Source organism: Neopelma chrysocephalum, unplaced genomic scaffold (assembly GCF_003984885.1).
Source record: "Neopelma chrysocephalum unplaced genomic scaffold, ASM398488v2 Primary Assembly neopelma1_23, whole genome shotgun sequence".
Lineage (NCBI taxonomy): Eukaryota > Metazoa > Chordata > Aves > Passeriformes > Pipridae > Neopelma > Neopelma chrysocephalum.
Window position 1 is genome coordinate 27,342,097 of NW_020897691.1, and position 23,296 is coordinate 27,365,392.

At 40.8% G+C, this 23,296-nt stretch overlaps 1 protein-coding gene across 7 annotated transcripts in view; it reads left to right on the forward strand.

Annotated features, from left to right (window-relative positions):
• The first annotated feature begins 2,480 nt into the window (after window positions 1–2,480).
• ECHDC1 (ethylmalonyl-CoA decarboxylase 1) overlaps window positions 2,481–23,296 on the forward strand; it is a 46,609-nt gene continuing 25,793 nt past the window's right edge. Inside the window, exons 1-4 of one of the 7 annotated variants that reach the window (XM_027691676.1) lie at window positions 2,481–2,708; window positions 11,322–11,423; window positions 12,879–13,100; window positions 18,570–18,712. In XM_027691676.1, coding sequence (XP_027547477.1) covers window positions 12,881–13,100; window positions 18,570–18,712 — 363 coding nt within the window. In that variant the 5' untranslated portion in view covers window positions 2,481–2,708; window positions 11,322–11,423; window positions 12,879–12,880. Of the gene's footprint in view, window positions 2,709–4,705; window positions 5,047–5,650; window positions 5,742–5,871; window positions 6,103–11,321; window positions 11,424–12,878; window positions 13,101–18,569; window positions 18,713–20,853; window positions 21,124–23,296 lie in introns of those variants that run through there. The other 6 variants (XM_027691669.1, XM_027691650.1, XM_027691660.1 and 3 more) reach the window with 6 other exon arrangements.

Sequence of the window (23,296 nt, forward strand, 5' to 3'; positions counted from 1 at the left end):
CAACTGTAGGAGCTGGAGCTGGGGATCTGGCAGTCAGTGTGTCACCCAACCCCACCCCAGTGCCCATCCTGGCTACAGGACTCACCCCCCCCCCCCCCCCGGTCTCCATGCACGATAGTTGCCTCTCTGGCACAGCAGATACAGGGGATTCTTTCCAATATCCAGGTTTCAGAGATTAGTCCTGAATCAAGGGCTTGTCACTGCTTTAGCTGCAAAGATTTGGCTGCTCCAAGGATGGAAGCCTTGCCATGGATGCAGTGGATGGTGTCTGCAGTGGTGTGTTCAACCACGCACTTTGTGGAATTGCGGCAATGCTGCTGTGAAAGACTGAAATCTTCAGCCAGATCTCTGCATAGTTTCTCATAGATGGGCCTCCAGCAGAGGTATCTAGGCATAGAAGTGCCAACATATACCATGATTTCATGTTACAGCTACTGATAATAACTGGAACTGCTCTTCCATAATCTCTAATACACTGGGAGGCAGGAAGCAATGCAGGCAGAGTGGACCTGGTTCAACCAACTGCCTATGTGTCACTGAAATCAATCGGACTATTTAGGGACTTAATTGCTTTGCTGAATCCAGGCCAAAGAGACAAAAAGCAAGATGATTAAGCTGCAAGGCTTGGAGAGATATATATATATACATAAATATGTAAATATATCTTAAGTCTGGAACACTTAGATTAATATTTTATCAACATTTTATTTATCAATATTATGGTTATCCCTAATAGTTCATGGTGGTTTAGAAAGGTTTCAAATGAAATCCATGCCTTACTTTCTGGTCCTGATTTAGCAAACATGTTGGTGTCTGTGCAACATTATTCATGCAGATAGTGCCATTTTCTTAAGAACAAAAAGCCACAAGTGAAGCGCCACAACAGGCTGTTTTTGCTGGTCAGAGCTGTATTTTAATGTCAGCATTCCTAACAAGGTTATACAACTGCTAGAGACATCTGGACCTAATACTGAAATGTTCCCTATTGCAATCTGTGTGTGCGTGAATATTCTTGTGCCAGAGTATTTATTTAAAACAGTCTTTAAAAGAAAGAACAATAAGTTCAAGGAGTTATAATTTTTTTCAGTTGTTTTTCTTTCAATAGCAAACACACCTCAGACACAACGAAGTTGAAATAATGCTTTCATTCACTGGTTAGTCAGAACCCATAAAGAATGGCTGCATTTGCCCTAATTAATGGCCCATTTTCAGGAGAGGCTTTAATTAACAGCTGACATTTAAGCAGCACTACAATATGCTGTGCAATTATCACCTGGCCTACTTCGGTGTGATTCAAATGCTCTTGGAGAAAAAGGCACGATGCTTTTTTTTTCCCTGAAAGTTTTACAGAACAGTGGCAACAGAGACCTAAGGAAGAGGAAGGAAACAAAGCCAGATCTTCAAAGAGATTTAGGGTCGAGCTTTCCAGTACAATCATCCTGTCTCAGTGGCTGATTTCCAGTTTTCCAGTACAATGAGCCCCCTCAAAAGCGTGGTACCCACTCATGCACCTCTCAGCTTTGCCCTGGACCACTTATTTCTAAACCATTCCCTCTCCTCAAATCGGCAATGACCTCCCCGCCACTGGGAGGTGGGCCCCTTTGACAACTCAGTGCTGCTGGAACAGGATGGCTTTCCTCCTCCAGTTTTCTCCATCTTCTTTCCCCTATTTTGTGTCCCTCAGTCTCCTCAGGTAGCAAGCCAGGCTGGTTCACTTTCTTAGCCCTGAAATCAAAACAAAAACTAGTTGCTGTGCTAAAAGAGTTTCCTGCCAGGTCAGTGAGTTCAGTTGGCTCTTGGTTCTCGCTCCCAGGAAGGAGGAAGAAGAAGTGTGGGATCACTACCCCTCAGTGGAGGTGGGCTGGTATTTTCTCACGAGAAATCAGATCTTATCTTGTGTAGGAAGGTAAACAATGCACAAGCATATTTTTGTACTGTATATATTTTCTGTGAGAAAATGAAAGTCTAATCAAATGACAGTGTTGACAAAGCGAAAGGTGAGAGCACGTGGCAGGGGCTTGACAGCCCTTTTGGCTGGACTGAGGCCACTATTTCTAGTGGTGAGCTCTAACCAGACATGATTTTGCACAGCAAGAACACACTTTACCTACCTATTCAAACTGCTTGATAGGACATAGAATCATGGAATAGTTTAGGTTGGAAAATACCTTTGAGATCATGGAGTCATGCAATAACTTCATAGGTATTAATGTTTAAATACATCACGTCCTGAGGACCTCACTGCCATTGTCCAAGCTTGCTTGGCCCCGGCAGATGAACCTTAGGATTAAAGGGTGGGCTCAGTTCAGCGCAAGCTGTGTCTCACCTAAAAAATCCATTGCGCAGGCTTGAAAGGTAAAAGACCTTTCCCAAAATCTTCGTTCGCAAAGACTGGCTATTATTATTATTATTATTATTATTATTATTATTACATCAATATTTGATGGGTCACTGAAAGTGTGAGCAAACACCGAGCTGTGGCCATGCTGAACCTCTCTCCTGCTCTCTGGCCTGATGAATATTTCGTTATTCTATACCAAGTGAAACAGCTTTTGCCATGGGGGCCTGGGCTCCTTTCCCTCAGCTTCCCGAGAACACACACTGCAGCCTGCTGATCAGAGCACTTTTCCCAGAGAAATGAGCTGGTTTGCTTAGGCAGTGTCAGCCCTGCTGAGTGATACTTCCTATGACACTTCTATGCTACAGAGGTGGGTGTTTCTTTACCTCTTTTTCCAGACATGCCTTGCTGGAGCTTGGAGTCAGCTCTGCAGGAAGAGACCCTTAAACAACATGGACAGAGAACATAAAATCAACATATTGTGATAGGATGGGTATGGAGCTACCTGGGAAGAACTGAGCCCTTTGCAGACATGTCCAGTGACCAAATAGTGTGTGGGAAATAACCTTATTCTTGCATGCTGGCAGCTTTGATGCATGAAGTGAATGGGCTGACATACAAGTACTGATAAGGTTGCAGTTCTGTGGTATGCACAGCGACTGCCCTATCCCTAGCCAGCCCCTGACTAACAAAATCAACCCAAATTTAACTTGGCATGCAGGGCTGTGTTTAGAAAGCTGCGGCAGCTCAGGGGTATTTCAGATATCTGCAGTGAGGACAGGAGAGACAGCTGGGGTGGTAGTCTTGTTAGCTAAGCTGATATAAATTGTCCCTTCCCATGAGTCACAGTTGTCAGGCACCAATGGGACTTGGGAGCCTCCAGGATTAGGCTGTAAGGAGAAACTGAATATCATGACTTTGGACCCAGAAATCTAAATTTTAGAAAGATTTCAGAAATTTAGAAATAGAATGCAAGTATCCGCATCTCTGTTCTGTGGGTCTAGTCTTTGGAGTATGCATTAGGCCATCCTTTAGCCTGTTACACTTCCACACAGAGCTGATGATATTTGCCTCCTAAAAATTACAATCAAGGGACCCTTTATGAACTGGCTGTGGGGTTATGTGTTGGTTAGTATCCAATAATTCCTGAGATCTAAACCCAGATCTGTTATCTATTTGTTCCATGGCTCTGAAAGGAGCTGATAAAAATAGCATCTGGGAGCTCTGTACCTATTGGAATTCAATATTTCAGTCTGGCAGCCTTGGATCTGAAAGTGAAGCATTGGTCTTTTAGCCAGTAAACCATCACAAGTTTCTGGGTCAGTGATAGAGGATGGGCGCATACTATATAATTCATGTGGTGACCTGATTCTCCTAGGTCAGTACTGATCTAGCAAGGCAAGGAGAAAGTGTTACTGAAATCAGTGGGATTATTTGAATGAATAAGCAACTTTGCAGGATTTGGTGCTTTTTTGAACTTATTGTACAGTCAAACATGCAGGGACTAGAGTCACCATGCTGCTGAAAGTTACAGCCTGTAAGGGTTCTTTAGTGTCTGTTTTCGAAGAGGATCCCATTCTCCTGCTCATTTTGCTACAGACCTCATTCTGGACTCTGAGTATATCCTGGTCTAATCATTATGTCCTATATGACACAAGGCCATAAAACCAAAAGGAGGCAAACTTTTTTATGGATGTGCAGATCAGTGTTGTGCCACTTCCAGCAACCGCTGCTAGGTGGCAATATGTTACCTGTAAAATCACGAGCTACCAGCCACCATCGCTCTCCTCTGTTTTGCGCCGAGCTGGGACATGTGTGGGCATTGCTCTGCTCTGAAAGAGGACAAGGCCTCGGAGCAGGACTTGGAGAGAGCCGCTTCCCTCACGCAGATCTTTAACTCGGTACTGACATTTTCCAGAAACAAATGCAGGGCTGAATCCTACTGGAAAAATTATTTGTGAACTCAAGAAGAAAAATAAGAGACAAGCCTGCCTGTTGCATTATTTCTGCACAACACTGGCAGTGTTGTAATAAGGGAATGAATCCTTCTGTTGTACAAAGATAGCGCCACCTAGGACTAGACTATTTCATATTCTCAATTCCCTTAACAATACAAAATGGAAAGTATCTGTTCTACACGCAAAGCTTTTGTTTTTCTAAATATATGATTAATTGAAATCCTCTACATATTCAATCATAATATTTAATCAACTATGACCACCTTTGGGAAATTTGTATTGACAGTTGGGTTGAAAAATGGCTTTATTAAAGGTAGAGAAGATGTATTTCCAGACACAACTTCCAGCCATGCTACAAATACTTAACACTGAGTCATCTTATGTATGTACTATGTATTAACAAGGACTCTGTAAGAAAGACTGGCTCATATTTGCATATTACTTTGAATACACAACGTGATCTACATTGAAACAATTTATTTCCCTTGTTCTGGCTGCTGGTGTGGCAGCATTTGTTCTTCCAAGAAGGGAAACCAAGAGCAGAGAGGACAGGGCTGTGTGCGACAGTGCTATTTTATGCCAGCTGCAAGTTTACATAAAATTACAGCTTGATGCCAGGGTAGGTTGCAGCTGGCTCTGCACTTTGGCCCAGATGCTGGAGCGTGGGTGCAGGTGAGTGGCACCTGAAGCTGGGGAGGCACAGTGGTGAGGAAAAGGACAGCTGGAAGGGGCTCACACTTGGGCTGGCAGGTAAAATGGATATACGCGAACACGGGGAGCCCGAGTCTCGCCTTATGGCAACATGGATAGGGAACTAACACCTCTCCTGCCTACGGCAACCACCAGGCAGAGCGAGGTGGGCGGGAGGCCAGCGAGCAGCCCCATCGGTCCAGGCTGGATCCTCCCGGCGGAGATCCATGTCCTGACTAGGGCGACTTACGGCGAGACGTTGTTCAGAGACAGCGGAGAAACAAAGATCTTTAATTACACTGGCTTGGATAGGATAGAAACCCAGAGCTTGGTTTTTAGCGATAGAGGCCCCCAGTGCAGGAGGCAACAACAATAACGACCTGCTCATGTAGCGTTTAGCAGCTTGGGAGCTAACAAGCGCCTTCGGCGGCAAGAGTGCTTAAATTTAGGCAGAGTTCTCGGCTTTCTGGGACACCCGTCTACAGACGTGGCACGGAAGAACGCAGACCCTGCCAACTCCAAACCTGCCTCCAACTCACTGGGGCTCCATAGGCTCTTTAACCCCCTTTGCTGACCCCTGGGGCAGCCCCGGCGCTCGCCCCGCGGCAGGGGCGGGCGGCGGCGGGCCCGGCACGGAGGCCGCGGCGGCGGTGGTTCCCGGCCGGGCCGCTTTCCCGGCAGCACCGCCCGCCGCGCGCTGCTGCAGTGGCGCCGGGAGGGAGCGGCGGGGCCAGCTTAGTGCCTGGTCGAGCCAGGTCAGTGCCCGCCCGCGGGCTCCACTCTCCAGGCGGAAACAGGGGCTCCTGCGGGACGCCGGGGCAGAGTCCGGCGGCGGGGCGGGCGCGGTGTGTCCCGGTCCCCGCGGGCCGCTGGGTGCTGTGGTGCTTCTGCCTGGGAATGTCCTGTGCTGCGAGGCCCCACGGCCTCCGCCCAGACACCTCGGGTGGCGCTTCGGCCCTGCTCAGCACTGAGCCCTTCCTTGACGGTTGATTTAAAATAACTAATTTTGTTTAAAAAAAAAAAAGAAGAAAAGAAAAAATAGGCTGCGTCGAGAAAGCTTTCCTCTGTCAGGACAAGTGCTACAGCGCACTGGTCGGGATTTTGGCACTGCGCAAGGTCAGCAGCAAGAAACTTCTGCTGGGGAAGGAATTTCCACCCCTTGGCCCCTCAAGCCTTCACATTCTTCCCGGGGTGATACTATGCAGGGAAGGTGCCTGTGCTTTCCGAAATTTAGCGCATAGAGACAAGGAAGCCAGTGACAGGCAGTCCTGGTGTGCTTCTGGTTCCCAATGTTGCTACAGGAGGAGCACGAAAATCATGCTGCATGGCCAGTTCACATGTCAGGATGTGGTTTTGGTGTTACTGTTGGCAGGAGCATCTATGGATGGTGGTGGTAAGGAGAGCAAGAGTAAAGAACAGTGTACTAAGTGGAATTCTGAGCACTTCTTGACTGCAAAATTTCTTTACAGTTTTCTGGGCAAATTAATCATTGGGAAAGCGTCAATATTTGTGATTACAGCTAGAATTGAATTCATGCTTTTATAGGTTAGGATTTAGTGACTGAAAGGCAAATGGTGAGTTGGTTTGTGGTTGTTTCCATTCCTGTGAAGTTGTGGATCTGCTTGTCTTAAAGGGCTCTAAAACACACCTAGTGGGCAGTGAACTTTAAAGTGCTTTCTGTCACTGTTACAGAGGGCCCTTTCTTGACAGGGGTGAAGAGAACCTCTTCAGAGGTTCAAAACATTAAAAATTAACATTTTTTATTTAAAAACATTAACGAAACATTAAAAAATAAAGGGCCTGAGTGTCTTTTCCAGAACATAACAGATTCTTGCTCTCACCCTCTACTGTGAAACTCAGAATCTTGTACTCACCATGTGACAAAAATAAAATGTTTTTAGGTACTATTGTGTGTTCATGGAAAGGCTCCTTTTTTCTGCTGTTTTGCATCCTTTTATTTTTCTGTGGGCTTTGGTATGTTACTTTGTGATTTGTTGACTACTCTTAAAAATAATTAAAATGTGATTAAAAGAGAATGTAATTGTTTAAGACAGAGAGACAATTCACATCTAAACCCTACCCTGCAGGGATCATTAAAAAATACAAAACTAAGCAAAGAACAAATAATTTGGAAAACCGAATAGCTTGCTATCCCCAGAATTGAGCTGCTCAGAAATAATGAAAATAACAAGGGAAAAAAGAGACAAAAGCAGAAAAGAGGTGTAAAGAGTAAGCCAGCTTAAAACTGAAACCACAGACAAGAGGGGTTTTTACTTACAGTCTTAAAAGGTTTTTGTTCCTGCAGTTTATTTCACATGTGCATTATTTGATGCCATTTCAGTTAGTTAATTTGGACATCTTCTCACTTCTTGTTCTTTCAGCTTCTGGATGGATAAACTTTGTTTCTAATGCTGTCATCTAGAAACTAGGAGGCCCAAACCTTTTGTTCTCTCAACAGTAATACAGAGGATAAAAAGTCGTCCTGTATAATACCAGCTATTTCTAAAGCCTGTTTTAAGTAACTTCTCACTGAACTGTAGGGACTGTTGATCCCATCCAATTTATCTGCAGTGTGGGTACGAGAGACAATGTATTAAAAATTTGAACAAGGTTCAGCAAGTTTGAGACCCATGACCTCTCCAGAAAGGCATGAGGGATCAGTCCCCTTCCCAGGGAGGAAGAATTTCCTCAGTTCTCCAGCTTTGTTTAGTTTCTGTATTTGTAAGTTATGTTTTGTCAGTAGGTTTTCTGCTGATCATCCCTTGGCATACTTAAGATCTACTCACTGCTTGCTTTCAGCAGTAGGAAAGCCAGCTGGAGAGGTGACTGCCCTCATCTTGCTTCATCTGGTAATTATGAGAGTGGGGGAACCTGTTGGGTGAGGTGTTTAAGTTAACATAACCTGTGCATCATGGAAGGAAAGCAGAGATGCAGAAGTGGATGAGGTAGATGAAGGGCTCTGTGACCTTCAGGTGAGGGGTGGTGACAAACAACTGGCAACAGAGGAACCCTGCATGTGAGACCTCCTTCCTACACCTTTTTTGTGTCTGAAGACAGGGTACAGAGATTCCTCTTCACTATGAGACCTATGCTCTTGTCTTAATTTGCATCCAAGCTGACCCCCTTTGATCTTGCTGGTTTTGAATCTCTTCTCTTTGTCCAACATAAGAATTTATTTTCTTTTTTTTTCCTGCCATTATCATCCTCCATCCCAGGTTCCACTCATTGTTAATGACTTTCACTCCTTTTCAACCTACTTTTTTTTTTTTTTGTACAAATGCCCTATTTTCATGCTTTGGTTCTCCATCACTCTGCTTTTTCATCTGTTTTCACGTTATAGGATCAGTTGTGCCAGTCCTCAGCACTGGGTCACCACTTGCTTTCCATTCATTTGTCAGTAACTGCAGGGATGTGGTAAAGCATCTGACAGTCATGGTCACTGCTCTCTATTACTAATTAATGCCTTCTAAAGTGACTGATAAGACATGCACACTGGGTTGAGTTGTAAATCATCATCATCTTCAGTTCACATCTTCTGACCTTTCTTACCTGTCTTTGGACTTCTGTGCAATGAAAATGCAGCTGCCTGAGGACTTCATCAAGTCAACTTGTCCTGTTCTTGACCTGTCAGCTGCCCTCAACACCTTTGGCAGTGTCACAAAAGTGCCTTTCTCGTTGTTTTTGTTATGCCTTTTGAATATTTTCTCCTTCCTGAGATTTCTTTTGTGGATTTTGTCTGTTAAATCCCTTTGTTTCTCTTACACTTCATCCAAACCCAGAAATTCAGTTGATGTCTTATTTTTTTGCGGTAACTATATCTGCACATCACACCTGTCACATCCTGCCTCACATACAAAGGTGCACTTATTTCCCTGATGTATTGAAAACACATCCCTGCATCTTTTCTCCCTCTTTTCTTTTTCCCTGACTTGTGTCAGTAATTCAGGCACCATTTTTGAGCTGGGATTTTCCCTGTTCATGTACCTTACCTTGCTGATTTAATTTGCTCTGTAGTGCAGTGTTTCTTGTTTGAGCAGGCAGCTCGAATGCTCGTTTGGTCTCCCGACATTCAGGTCTCTAGTTTGTCTTAGTTCTTCTACCCATCCAGGAAGTTGCTACCTCCAGCCCTTCCCCATTGCTCTGGCCAGCTATCTTTATGCTCAGTGGCAGTTGCAACTGGCAACATTGCTGGAGGTTACTGTTTGATACAGCATGTTTTAAGAGAATAATTGGAGTTGCAACAGAGTATTGGTTAATGGCAAGGGCAAATGTGCTTGTTCAAGAGTTGGGGCTTACTAATTTCCCAGAATCTGCTCAGGTAATATTGATGTTGGTGTTATCCCTGTTAGTACTATTTTTTATTAACATTGTGAGGTGTGACTTTTAAGTAGGCAGTTACAAGAGGCTTTCGGAAGGACTCTGATACATATGCTTACACAAAAGTGCATAGATTGTCTGTATGTAGATACATGTATCGCTCTTGCATAATACGTGTCATTCCTTTGTATTGAAGTGCTGACATTCAATAGGTGCTCATATTAACCCACAGTCTGCTAGCCCACAGGCAAGGGTGTTATAAAATCATTTGAGTGCCAAATGGGATTTAAACTGTTGTGTTATGTAAGAGATACAATAACTGTGGAATGAACAACTATTGATGTCAATACTATTGGCTTATATCTTAGTTGTCACCAGTGATACGTAAAGCTGTAGCACTCAAAACATTTGAAAGGTGCTAACTAACCACTGTTATTGTCAGGTTTTTTTTCACTGTAGAAACTGTGCATAAACTGTCTGTGCTAGAGATGTTAATGAGTATAGCGTGTCTGACTTTCTGAAATTAGACTAAGACTCCATTTCTAGAAGTGTGTCTAAATGGATGAGATTATGTTAAACTGAAAATCTGAAAATTTTAGTGTTAATAAATGTCTCTAGGCTGGTCCTACAACACTGTAAATGTTACTGTAACATCCGTCTGTCTCACTTGCTTTCACTTACAATACAAAAAAATTAATCTCAGTCATGCTGTGGATTGCGAGTGCTCTGTATTGATTGAAAGCTTGGATGTTGTTTGTCAGAGATCAGCAGAAATCCTTTTAATCTGAGAGAGTTCTAGCTTAAATATCATGCTTTTCCTGAGTGGTTAGCTCTCTCAGACTGAGCTGTTAAAATAATCTTATTTTTATTTTAAAAAGTATTGGGTACTAAGCAGTACTGTAAGAGATGGTTTTAAAGAAAATAATTAAATGATAATACCTTGCATGAGTCATTAACCATGAGTCATGATCAGCTGGCAGTGGTGTCCAATTTGTTTTCTAATCCCGAAATTGCTGATGCTCTTTATTACCATAGTGATAATATTAAAGAGCTGTTAATGCGTATAACCACACAGCTGAAAATTACAGACTCTTTTTTCATTGGAATAAAATTTCCGTATCTTAAGTCTGTTTTGCTCTGTATATTTCTTGTCATGAGAAATCTAGTAATGCATAAAAGTCATTAAAAAAGTTTGTTGGCAAGGAGTTAGGTTAACAGAACAGCCTTCTCCCCCCCCATACTTTGCTTTCAAGCCAATCATTGGGGCTTCCTAGAGAATTCCGGTTAGTCTGTTTTCCTTTGAGGATTGGGGATACTTTGTAATCATTAAAAGTTGAGAGCTGATTGTTCAAGCTATGCTTTACAAGGAAAGCCTGCACTATCCATGTATTTAATGTTTGTTCTCTCCTGAGCTGGATGGAAAGTTTTATTGCATCAATGTATGCTGAGGAATGACTACTGAGGTTTTAGAGAAAAGGGAAGGCTGTCTCCCTTTTGAGAGCCTGAATATAAAAAGAATTAATTAGTTGAGAAATGAGCTTTGGAAACCCATTTTCAATCTCTAAATAAAATTTTACTAAGAGAAGTGATTTTAAAAGCTCTGAAAGGTAGTGGCTGAAGAGTTGCAGACTGTATTAGAATGTGCATAGATGGAAAGTGTTTGGGTGTAGCAGCAGTTGGGGAATGTTATTTATGAAGTAATGAATCTTGTATTCAATTAGATTTCAACTTGATTAAATTTTTGTTAGTTTTATTAGTTTTCACTTTAGAAAAGTTGATTGTTACAGATTAAAACCTTGTGTCTCAACAGATGTTAAAAAATCATCCCTTAACCTGTTCCCACGTAGATGACCTTATAATGCATAGATTTGTGTGGGCCTTTCTTGTTTCTTTGTGGTGAGCTTGTGAGATAGTGTTCTGTTGGTGGGGGCAATGTGGCAGGACAGGCATGAATGTACTGGCATAGATGGCTCTTCAAAATTGCTTGGTATTCCTGCATATTCCTTCATATACCACAGTGTGGTTGCTCTGCAAACTCCTCCTCCATTTCAATGAGGACTATACCTGCACAAACTAAAGCTTTTTCCAGTTTAGTGTAGAATGGTACAGCCAATGACAAGGTAAGTGTTCACCTGACAGGACTGTTCACTTTTTTCATTAAAAAACACATGCAATTAGCTTATAATGTGCATCTGCTTGTTCGTGATTATGTAATAAATGTTTTCAAAAACTTGAGTCTGTAAGCTGTAAGATGCCCTGAACAGAGCATAAAATATAGCTGTCACCAAATTCTGTCTCAGTGAATGTGTTTGTGCTGTGGGTTCACCTTAGAAAAACTTCCCAAGAGCTGCTGCCAATTTTGAAAGAATCTTGTTTCTGCCAAATATGATTAAGAAACAAAGAAGGTCTCTTTCCAGTTATCAAAAAAGTGAGCACGTACCATGTCTTCTGAATGGCTGTGTATATTAAAAAGGGGAAAAGGTAGGACTACTCTAGCAAATTGCAAGATTTAAATATAACAAACCTTTTTCCATGTCCTGTGAGGGTTCTTTTGATTCCCACTCTGAGTGGCTTCTAAGGTGACTTTATTTTCAGATCAACTGTTTCCAGTTCAGGCTTTACTCTGTTTCTTTCAAATCACTTGTAAACCACTTTGTCCAGTAGACCCTTTTCCAAAGTAAATAAAATAAGGCAGAGATGCAGATCAAGAATAATATAACTCCTTTCTTATTATTGTCTGATATACAGTCATGCACTGTAGAGTGGAAACAGCAGAGGAATAAGCCATGGGTATACTGGTACGTAGAAATAGTTTACCAATATTATGTACCTGTATAAAAGGCAAGTGTAATGCTCAATGCATAATACAGTTGTACACTTCTCATCCTTTGGAGTACTGCACAGGATCTGGTGCTCAAGTGCAATCAACTCGAAGTGCACTATCAGAGGCTAGCAGACTAAGTAGTTTTAAGATGAACTCTGTTAATGGAATTAAGTGACAGGAAACAGACTTCAATATAGGAATGGTCTTCAGTTCTTAATTTTTATGTTCCTCAAGTATTTCTTTTGGGAAGGTCTTGCTGTAATAGTTGCTTACAGAAAAGCAGGAGATCCAGATCCTGAAAACTAGGGGATTTGATAGTATTTTTCCTCCATCACAGGTGTGGTGTTTGGGGCTTTTGGTATTTTTTGGGGGGAAAGGGTGAGGGAGGGATTGGAAGATTAATACAGAGTGAATTGGTCTAGTGGAATACAGAAAAGTCTTACTATAGTTCTTGAGCCTCTTTCATGTTCTGTTCACAAATACTTTTTCAATAATTTTTACAAGAAAACATTTAAAAATATGCTAATTTCTGGCTTAACTACTAAAATCCATAAAACTCCTTCGTTAACTTTGTGGGAGTAGATTCAAACTAAGAATTTTGCAAATACAGTCTGCAGTGATTTCTATAGACTTTTAGGATTTCATCACCTTTTTATCAGTTTCTACTGTCCTACTTCCCTCTTTGTCAGAGGACTGAAGTGAATTTCAAAGGAAATTTCCTGATTTTTTCCCCCACGCCATATATTTCCAGAAATGGCCCTTCCTCTGTGGAAGAACTTACTTCAGACTACAAAGGAAAGGATACTACAGCAGAGAAAGTTGTCACTGTATAATGGTGCTCATGGCTATGAGGAAGAATTGATAAAGAAGAAACTTCAACAATTTGCTGGTGGATCCATCAACCTTTCCAAAGAAGATAATGGCATTGGAATACTTACCTTGAACAACCCGAAGTTAATGAATGCTTTTACAGGTATTAATTAGTTGATGGGATTGCTGGTTGGTTTTGGCTTTTCCCTTGTTCAGTTACCCATTTTAGTATTTTGCCTAAAAAAAGTGAAACACTATGTCTTACCATTTCTTAATTAAAAGAATAAGTGTTTAAGTTTTATTCAGACGTGCAGCAAATGTCCACTGTTCTGTGTAGTAACTTTGCTATAAATGTCATAAGAATCTTAAGAAATTCTTAATGACATAGGGACTGTTTCACAGAATATGCCTCTCCCCCTTTTTTTAAATGTTAGCACAATTCTGCCACTGTGCTCTTTCTTGTATCTCCTCTCATTTTGTCATCACTGCTCTGGAAACATTGAGGGCATTTTTGTGGGGGTGAGAAGATACCATCTTTGTTATGTAGGTGGTGTGGAATGACTGAGTTTACTTCTTTATTCTTTACTTATATACTTATATATATATTACACTTTATTTCCCTGTAACTTAACCTTCTGTAGTCTCATCTTTTTCGCTCACCCAAACTGGCTTCCATTTCTTCTTCATTTGCCTTATGTTATAAATATTAATGACTGGTTAATTAAAGATCAGATGAGCTGGGTATTCTCAGCTGTTGTGGGTCAGTGATCTATGTAATATGTTTATACACTGGACAATACTTATCTATTAAAACCAATTGCCCTATTTTATTAATCTTGTATTGTGAGAGAGGTTTTTTGTTCTCCAAGATGAATATATTTGCTGTCTCTCCTTAACTGTCTAGAATATTCCAATTTATGTCGTTCTCTTCAGACATGAGTGGCACAGGTTGAGGGTCTGAATCTGCTTTAGCTGGAGCTGTGCAGAAACCTTTAAGAATGTCTTTATCTCTTAATATTTTGTAATTTGTGTAATCTTGTTAATTTCTTTTTTGCTGTTCTGTTTTCTTGCCCAACTCTCACTACTCTTTTGCTGCGAGCAAGTACACTTGCAACACTAACAAAGTGTAGAGCCGCTTGCCTTTCAACTAATGATTGTTAGCTGAAAGGAACCTAGTAGAGCAACAGAATTGGTGGTAATGCCCCTAGATGTGTCTGCCTTCTTTTGTTTCCCTTCGAAAGCTCATATATAAAATCATTACCTAACTTGAGAATTCAGCATTCATGCTGTTATACAATCACAATTACATTGTAGTTTCCTCTTTTACTGCAGATTGGTTTCCGTTTTTGACTCAAAACAGTGTAATCTGCACTTCGTAGACTGTTCTCTTAGCTTATTTGTTGTGGAAGTTGAAAGGGGCATGAGAAATGAGATGTAATAGCAAAAGGAGAAAGAACAGATAAAGCCCAGTCTGCTATGGAGATCAGGTGTAGTAAAAGTCAAATTGCTTAAACTAAACTTTAATAGAAACTTACAACTGTTTTCTATGTGCTTGGCAGAAGGGGCTCAGAATTGATATGTTGAAGTGCTGAGCAGGTGCAGCTGCCATTTAGGCAACTGATAGCTGTTCTTTGCCTACACAATGTTCTATATAATGTTAATGCACTGAAATCATATCACACATCTCAAGCACCCAAATTAGTAGATATTTTCTCTCTGGCTCAGTTAGTGGTCTGTAAAATAATCTCTTCTCTTCTTATAGACTGCTGTGAAAATAACATATTAGTGTATGTGAATTAGATGCTCTAGTAGCAAAGAGGACCTACAAAAACTGCTGAGGAAATGAATAGTTTTGTCTTTGTCTCAGACCCTAATTAGCATATGACAAATGAGCCATGGGATCAGGCAGTTCTGTTTTACAGCAGTGTGTAGAGCCCTGTAGAGAGCAGTACTCCATTCTGCTAGGTAGTAGCCACAAAAATTTGCTCTGGAAAATCTTACTGTGGCAGTTCAAGAAATAGTGCTTCTTTCTGCTGTACACCTCTGCTAGAGACTTTTGTTGTAACAGGAGGGACAGTAGAAGCAAAATCAGGCTGGCCTTTTGGCCGCTGCAGTTAGTGGTATGGCATCTTAATTTATCTTGCTCTTCATTTCACTTTAACATTACTGTCTGTAAACTGTAGTTGCTGAGGGACAACCAAGAACCTGATCCTTTTCCGTCTGTTGTCTATCAAATAATACTCTTCAAGGAGCCCCTAAATTGCCCCAGCAGGACATGGTTGATTTCATCAGCCAGAGCCTGTAGATCTACTGACCCACCCCGCTTCACCCTGCAAATAAATTCTGTTGATTTTGTGTCTCTGAGCTTCTGAATAGTGGTATATGTGAATTTATGCATACATGTACGCTTCCTTTAGAAAGCCACAACATATCATTAAACTGTTGAGGGAGATTCTATTTTCCAGGCATTTACTTTACACAGCAGTTTTTTATCTCGAAGGAATTGTGTTTATTCTAAGCTTGAGCAACTCATGAAATCAAAAACAGAACAAAATTGTTGGCAAATTGCTAATGGGCAATATGGAGGTTGTTATGCCTTTTTTCTCTTCTTAATTGGAATCTGATAGCCATGTGTTTGAAATGGTCTCTTTGGAAACAAATGGTAATAATGTCAGTTTAAGCCTGGTGGAACCAATTTCAGCAGCCCAACCAATCACTGAACGAAACTTGAATGTAATTTAAAAGAGAAGAAAGCCAGCCTGTAGGAATTAGATAATAATGATGATAATGTTATTTTCTAGAATTTACTTTAAAGCACTTATTCTCAGATTATAGTTAAGATGCAAACAAATTATTATTCCAAGTAGATTTAGTTCTCTAAAGAGTATGAGCTTAGTGGTATCAAATACTGAAAGACAAGACTGGCTGAATGAGGATTTGCTTTAGTGTTGTGTCCTCATCATTATATCAAACATCATGGACTATATCTGTTGGTAAAATAATAGTTCAGTGTTGACAGGAATGGAAGGGATCCTGTGCCAGGAGAATGGGACAGGCTCTGGCCAATGTCTCTTGTTCTGAGCTATTGCATGTAAAGGGCTTATACAGTTCCTTCATTTCATTTTTGGCTTGGAATACTGTGTGGAAAGACTCTTCAATACCTCACTGCTTTGTCTATTAAAAGAACAGTGTTTGTGCTGTATTTGACACTAGCAAAGCCTGGATGCCAGCCCAAATACCTTTCTAGTAAGAAGACTTGTCAAATAAGCAATGAGTGAAATCCACAGGGTTAATGCACACGTTTGAACAGCATTTGCAGAAAAGTTGCTAAGTGCACCATCAGTCTGGAAAAGCATTTCAAATGAAGACCCACAAAAATCTCATCTAGGCCTAATTCTGCTCAGTATTTTTATTCATGGCTTAGATGATAAAATAGAAGATGAAGTCCTGAAATTTTCAGATGACCCCAAACTGGGAGAGCTTGCCGTTAAGATCTGTTATTAAAATTATTAGAGAGAGGCCTCTGCCCAAATTAAGGTGTAGATGACCCCATATGCTGAAGTCAATAGTCCAGGTTTATTTAACAGTAAATGTGAGATAGAGAGAAAGAGATAGAAAGAAATAGAAAAGAGAAAGACGAGGGGAGAGAAAGAGACTGACAGAAAGACAGATTAAGTAGAAAATACCACCTGTCTGTGGGGGAGGTTTACAACTGAGCCAGTTTGTGCAAGGAAGGATGGGTTTTTACTCCCTCTGTCTTAAGAAGAGAGATTTCGCCATCACAGACCCAAAAACTCTCCTCCTCCCCCCCAAGCTGATTTTCAACACAGCTGCTGAGTTTGGATTTACATTCTTGTCCCCACCCTTGTTTACTTCTTCTCAGACCTGGGATGATTTGGACCACCTTTATCTTACCTCAAGTTCCTATCAGGTGGAACAGTCCAATTCCCTGAAATCCAGGAGGCATATTCTGGCAGGAAGTGGGCTTCAATGGTCATCTTTGCAGTTTGCTACAGTGGACAAAAGTCCTTCTTAACAATGTTTAAGTCATTAACCATAACATTTCAGTCTCTCACACTTGCAAGATTATTCTTTGGAGAAGAGGTGTGACGTTCAAAGTGATCTTGCTATAAAGAGCTCAAGATAAGCAAGGTTAAATTCAATGAAAGCAAATGTAATGTGCTGCACACAAAAAGCATTGCCAAATTATAAATACAGAAGGGAAAGGAACTGGCAAAACTGCAGGGATTTGTTAGAGGATCATTGTCTGGATTTGATAGTGGGTTAAAAAACCAGTTTCATTCTGGTATATAATATGTAATGTCCACTTAATTATCGGCCTCCTCAGAAACATTGTCAAAACGTGCTATTTCAGTGGCTGAGACCAAGCCTAAGGGGGAAGTGCTTGACTAAGTGTTCACTCTTGATCTGGTGCTGGGAAGCTTACTTCATAAGGAAGTGCAAGAAAAACAAACAGGAAGGAAAAATAAATCTCCCATGGGTTGACTGCTAACAGGCATTTTCAGAACAGGATGAGTCCTGTGCATGCAGGCATAGAGTTAAAAAAGCAACACTCTTAGCAGATGAGAGCTCTTGATAGTATTAATCAAAAGCACATTTTTATCTGAAGAAGGTAGGCCTGTCCATCTAAATTCTTGTCAAATGAGGGTAAAGCTGAGTGTAATCAGCCTGTATGTAGCTTGCTTTCTGTAATTAGTTTCTGTAAATATTTCCTCTTAAGAATATAATTGGACAGAGTCATAGGCATTTAGACAGGAAGAGCTTTAAGTTAATGTAGGGTAAGCTCCCTTGGTGTGGAAGATGCCGCAGTCTAGGATGAGCTTTAGGAACACGAGTTTGTAGAATTCTCTGTCAGGAAGGGTACTTAAGCAAATATATGAGAATATGGTGTTTAAGCTAGAAATAAAAAGCTAGTTCAATGACATACTTTGTAAAGGGATCCTTTCTATAAAGGTTCCAGCTAGGGAATGAAAGACATTTTAGAAAGTTGATTTTTTTAAAATCTAAAAGATACTTTGCTCCTATTTTCAAATATATCTTTATTTTCTTTTGGATGGATACTTCTAAATGTCTTTGACCTCCAACACAGTTTGGTCTTTGGCCTTTTTTTAGGAATCTTTGTTAACAATAACTGGTTATGCCTTGAGCCCACCTTGCACATGGTTCTTTTCTGTTCTCTGCCAATTCTTTGAGCAGGGTGAAATGGCAGAAACTTCAAAATAACTAGTTGGACGGATCTGGATGGAAAGAAGTAAGTTCATGTGTCCAGAATGTATGCAATTGCAAACAGGAATAAATCAAATAAAGAGGGTTTTTTTGTTTGCTTGTTTGTTTTGTTTTTGCTTTGTTTTGTTGTTGGTTATTTTGTTTTGGGGGTTTTTTTGAGTGGAACACAAATACCATTCATGCAGAACATCCTTCAGAATTTCAGGAAGTGCACCCTTGATGAAAAAATGTATGTCAGTGCTTGTGTGCAGGATACTTTCCCTTGTGGTTTTAAGCCTATCACTTATTAATTCTGATTTGGTTTTATTGGTGGAAAATGTAACACAAAAAATGATAGTGATAATAATTTCCTGTTAAAAATTTTGCTTCTCCCCACTTGTGACAGGTACTATGATGGTAGAACTCCAGGAGAGGATAACTGAACTGGAAAACTGGACGGATGGCAAAGGCCTTATCGTCTATGGTGCAGGAAACACATTTTGCTCAGGATCAGATTTGAATGCTGTCAAAGAAATATCCAACTCCCAGGCAAGTATTAATACTCATTATGGTTTTGGAGAAAAATGAGCTTTCTGAGATTCTTTTTAAACAGAGGAATTGCACTACACTTCTGCTGCAATTTTACATGCCACAGAATGGAGCTTTTAATGCTTGAAAAAACGCTAGCAGCCCCTTTAAGCTGTGACTTAAATGTTATTGTAATTGATTCATAACTGTAAATTCCTACATATTCTTTTTAGTCTTTTCTTTTAAAAATGTAATTTCAGTTTCTCAGAGCAGTATATAGTGAATTTACACATCAGATAAGCAGTGCTTCTGTAGTTTGATGTTTCAAGTAATAATTTTTCATATACTCTAAAGTAAAAAAGCAAATTTAAGTGGCATGGCTGCTATTACAGAAAGGTTTCTGTTTTGTCAAAACTGTGCTTGGAACTGCATAAAATGGAAGGACAGATGCAATTCTTGTGCTGTACTTGAGTCAGGTAAGTTTTGTGTGTAACTATGGGGTTGAAGAGGTTAGGGGTTTGATGGCAATTTTTTGCTCATCACTCGTTTGGCAACTTTCACATGTGCTGCAATTCTTTTTATGGATTAATGTGTGGTACTTGGCCCTGTGTAAAATAGGACTTTATCAGCTGCAGGAGAAGGGGGTCTTCCTGTTCTGGTTTGCAGTTGTGGTAACTGACATCCTGGTGCTTTTCTGTGGCCGCTTCAAGTTTCAGGATTTAACCACACAAATTAAACTTTTAATTGGACATTCCAGTACGAACACCAACACAAAAACTTGTTAAACTGGTATTTGTCTTCAGTGATGATTTTTTTCTGTTGATGAAACTAAATGTCATAGACCCCCCAAATTCTAGCCTGGTAAAATATGTAGGACAGTCCAGTTTTCAAAGGGTATAGGACACTTTGTTGCTTTTGGGGAACGCCATGAGAGATGCTCTTTTCTTAATACGGAAATTTCATGCTTTATAGGTATAAATGGTTTTGAGGGAGTTTTCATTTGGATACTTTATAAGCACTGGTAATTTTAAAAATATAGATGTATCTATGATTTTTTTTTAATTGTCTTTTTTAAAATCTGCTTATTTTAGCATTATAGCAACAGAAAAGGAGTTGAAACCAAGCAAGGCCAGTTCTTTTCTTATCTTCAGTCTAGGCTTTCCTTCAGAGTTCTGCATTCAGTAAATCTCAGTGATTCTGCTTCCATATGTTTAGTATTCTCTCTGTATGTTTACATAAATTACTTGGAGCCACTGCAGTGGCAGAGAGGGCTCTTGTAAGGATTAGAGTCCATAACAGATATAATGGGCAAAATTAAATGTATAGGTATTAATTATAACTTCATTGAAAATTCTTTGCACAGAATCTAGATCTCATGCTAGTATTGAAATAAAGTCTAAAACTCACTAGAAATGCTCCACGAATAGTTAAACATAGTTGCTTTCTATTTCCTTTGGAGAGTTCAAGCTATTTATCTTTTAACGAGAGTTTGTTTATAATAGCAAGATCCTAAACTGTCTATTTGCTGGGATTTAATAGTTATATTAAATAAAGCTTTAATAAAATATGGAACAGCATTTGCTGTTCTTTAGTCTTACAGAACTCTTCTCTCTAGATTGCTGCAGGTGAGAGAGTTTTTTGTGGTTTCAGGTTAAGTTTTCTGTCCACAGGCATCTCTAAGGAAAAAAAATAGTGAATAGCTTCATGCCTTGAACTGGTATATTTTTCTCTTCTTTTTTCTTTTTTTTTTCTTTTTTTGCAAGGCTTCTTTAGTCCATAGCATTTACTAATTGCAGAAAACACTTTTGTTCAACCAGTTGGTTGAGGGAAGATTGTATTTTTCATGATTTTAAATCCAGTTTGCTTTTCCTTGTGGTGCAGGATAGGCAGAATAATGGCTCAGAATGCTGAAGGATTTTCATGCCCCCTAGTGGCCCTTCATCCTCCTCTTCCTCTTTATTCTTCTCTCTTTTCCACCTTCTCGCATGTTCAGTTGTTTCTAACTGTGAAACAATACCTCAGGTCCCCTGCCTGTTCTTCTTTGCAGACTTGCTAACATTATGTAACCAAATCACAGAAGGCAAATGAGTAGTGGAATTTAAAGAAAAAAATACTTTTCTTTCTGTTTTTGTAAGCCTGGTTCCCAAGAGTGAGAACCTCATTCTGGAGTGAGACTTGAAAAGCTGGCTACCCGAAAAGCAGGAGTGGCTCTTGAAAGGACAGATGAGAGAAAGAAGGCATGAAGGAGAATTTTGCTTTCCTTGGTCCTAGTCTAGAAGCCCTAGGACAGAGGTTCCCAAGAAGTAAGCCATGGAGGGAGGACTTTGGAGCAGTTGGAGATAATCTGGAAATACTGTTCTATCTGTCACGAAAGTGGACTGTAAGCTCCTGCAGCAATAAGAGCCAGTGTTACAGTTTTCTACTTTATGAAGATGACTTTCTTCTTCCCTGTCTCCCCTAGCCCCACTGCAAGCTATTAATCCTTTTCTTCCATATGTACTGCATACTATATTTTACCTCCTTTTCTGCGTATTAGATTTCTTCTTACTTCAAGGACAGTATTAGAACTGAAAATATAATTATTCCACTAGACTGCAATGAATATCTCTTAGAGTATTTTATCTGAATAGTAGCCTTATTTTTCTTATCAGTATAGTGGGTTGACCCTGGCCAGATACCAGGTACCCACTAAAGCCACTCTCTCACTCTCCCTCTGCAACTGGACAGGAGAGAGAAAAAAAAACCAGCTAAGAATTCATGAGTAGAGATAAGAGCTGGGAGAGCTCACTTACTGATTACCTTCACAGGCAAAACGAGACTCAAAGTGGGGGTAGTACTTATATTTATTACTAACAGGATAAGAGCCAAAGAGTGAGAAATAAAACAGTCTTAAAAAAACACCTTCCCCCCACCCCTCCTTCCTTCCATGTTCTTCTTCCTCCCCCCAGTGGTTCAGGGAGACAGGGAATGGGGGTTACGGTCAGTTGTTGTTTCTGCTGCTGCTCAGAGAGAGGAGTCCTTCCCCTGCTCCTGTGGGGTCCCTCCCATGGGAGACAGTCCTTGATGGACTTCTCCAGCCTGAGTCGACCCCTTGGGCAGCAGCTCTTCCCAAACTGCTGTCTTGTGGGTCACTCCTCCATGGGGTGCAGTGCTTCATGAATGAGCTGTACTGACGTGGGTCCCCCACAGGGGCCACAAGTCCTACCCGGGAAAAACCTGCTCCAGTGTGGGCTTCCCTCTCCACGGGCCCCAGGTCTCCGGCAGGACCCCACTCTATCCTGAGCCTCCCACGGGGTCACAGCCTCCTTCATGCATCCACTTACTCCATGGGCTGCAGGTGGGTCTCTGCACCCCGATGGTCCTCCATGGGCTGCAGGGGGACAACCTCCTTCACCATGGTCTGCACCACAGGCTGCAGGGGCCACAGTTCTGGCACCTGGAGCACTCCTCCCCCTCCTTCTGCACTGACCTTGATGTCTACATTGTTATTCCCATGTTCTCACTCCACTCTTCCCTGGCTGGAATTTCTTCTGCGCAACAATCTTTTGTTCTTAAATGTGTTATCACAGAGGCGTTACTATTACTTCTAATTGGCTCGGCCTTGGCCAGCGGCAGGAAGTCCATCCTGGAGCCGGCTGGCATTGGCTCCACGGGACAGGGGAAGCTTCTAGCAACTTCTAACAGAAGCCACCCCTGTAGCCCCCCTGCTACCAAAACCCAGCCACAGAAACCCACTACAATCAGGAAGTCTTGAAGGGTGTATTGGCCAGGACTCAAGAAATTGTGATTCTTTTTTTTTCAGAGTGTTTTCTGTGTGGGCATTTTTTCCATGGGTTACACAGTAATCTCTCTACCACCTGAGAGTATGAAGACCTTTTGTCTGCTCAGTCATAATTGTGTTTATCAAGCTGGTCTGTTCTGGAATTAATCTTTAATCACCATTTTGGATTTCAACATGAGTTGAGAGGGCCAGTTTCAATGCAAGGACTCTGCTGTGATGAAGTGGAAAATTATGTTTTCTGAAAAGCTTTCATGCAGCTTCATCCTGACAGTTATAGTATGGGAATGGTGCAAGTCTGTGTCTGAGAACTGATATCTTGTATGTTTGTGTAGGTTTTGAACTTAGCTATTAAAATAGCTATCATGTTCTTTAATTTAGAATGGAGATATTGCTACTGTTCTTAATGGGTGTAGATGGCTAGAGTCATAACTAAAAGCCTCTTTGTAGATCAATATGTGCTGAAATTTTCAAGCAGGCCTTTAGTGTAATAAAACTGAATTCACTGGTTCTTGTATAGTGATTGTTGTGGCAGCTTATATCTGCCAGAGATCTGTGCCTATACACCATAATGCTGTTTCACTTTGGACAGAGTAGCACCTGAAATTGACCTACTATTATTTCAAGATCCTACTCCAAAGATGTACTGGAGACTTACTGGGTATCTTTTCTTTTCCTGGAGCATGAGTCAGAAGCTTTTAATTCAGGCAGATTCTTTAACTTGCCAACCCCTGTAAAACGTTGTTTTAGAAATTATTAAATTCCAATAAAGAAATGTTTGTTGGTTTTGGTTTGCTTGGATTTTTTTATTTTTACTTGTGATTTAA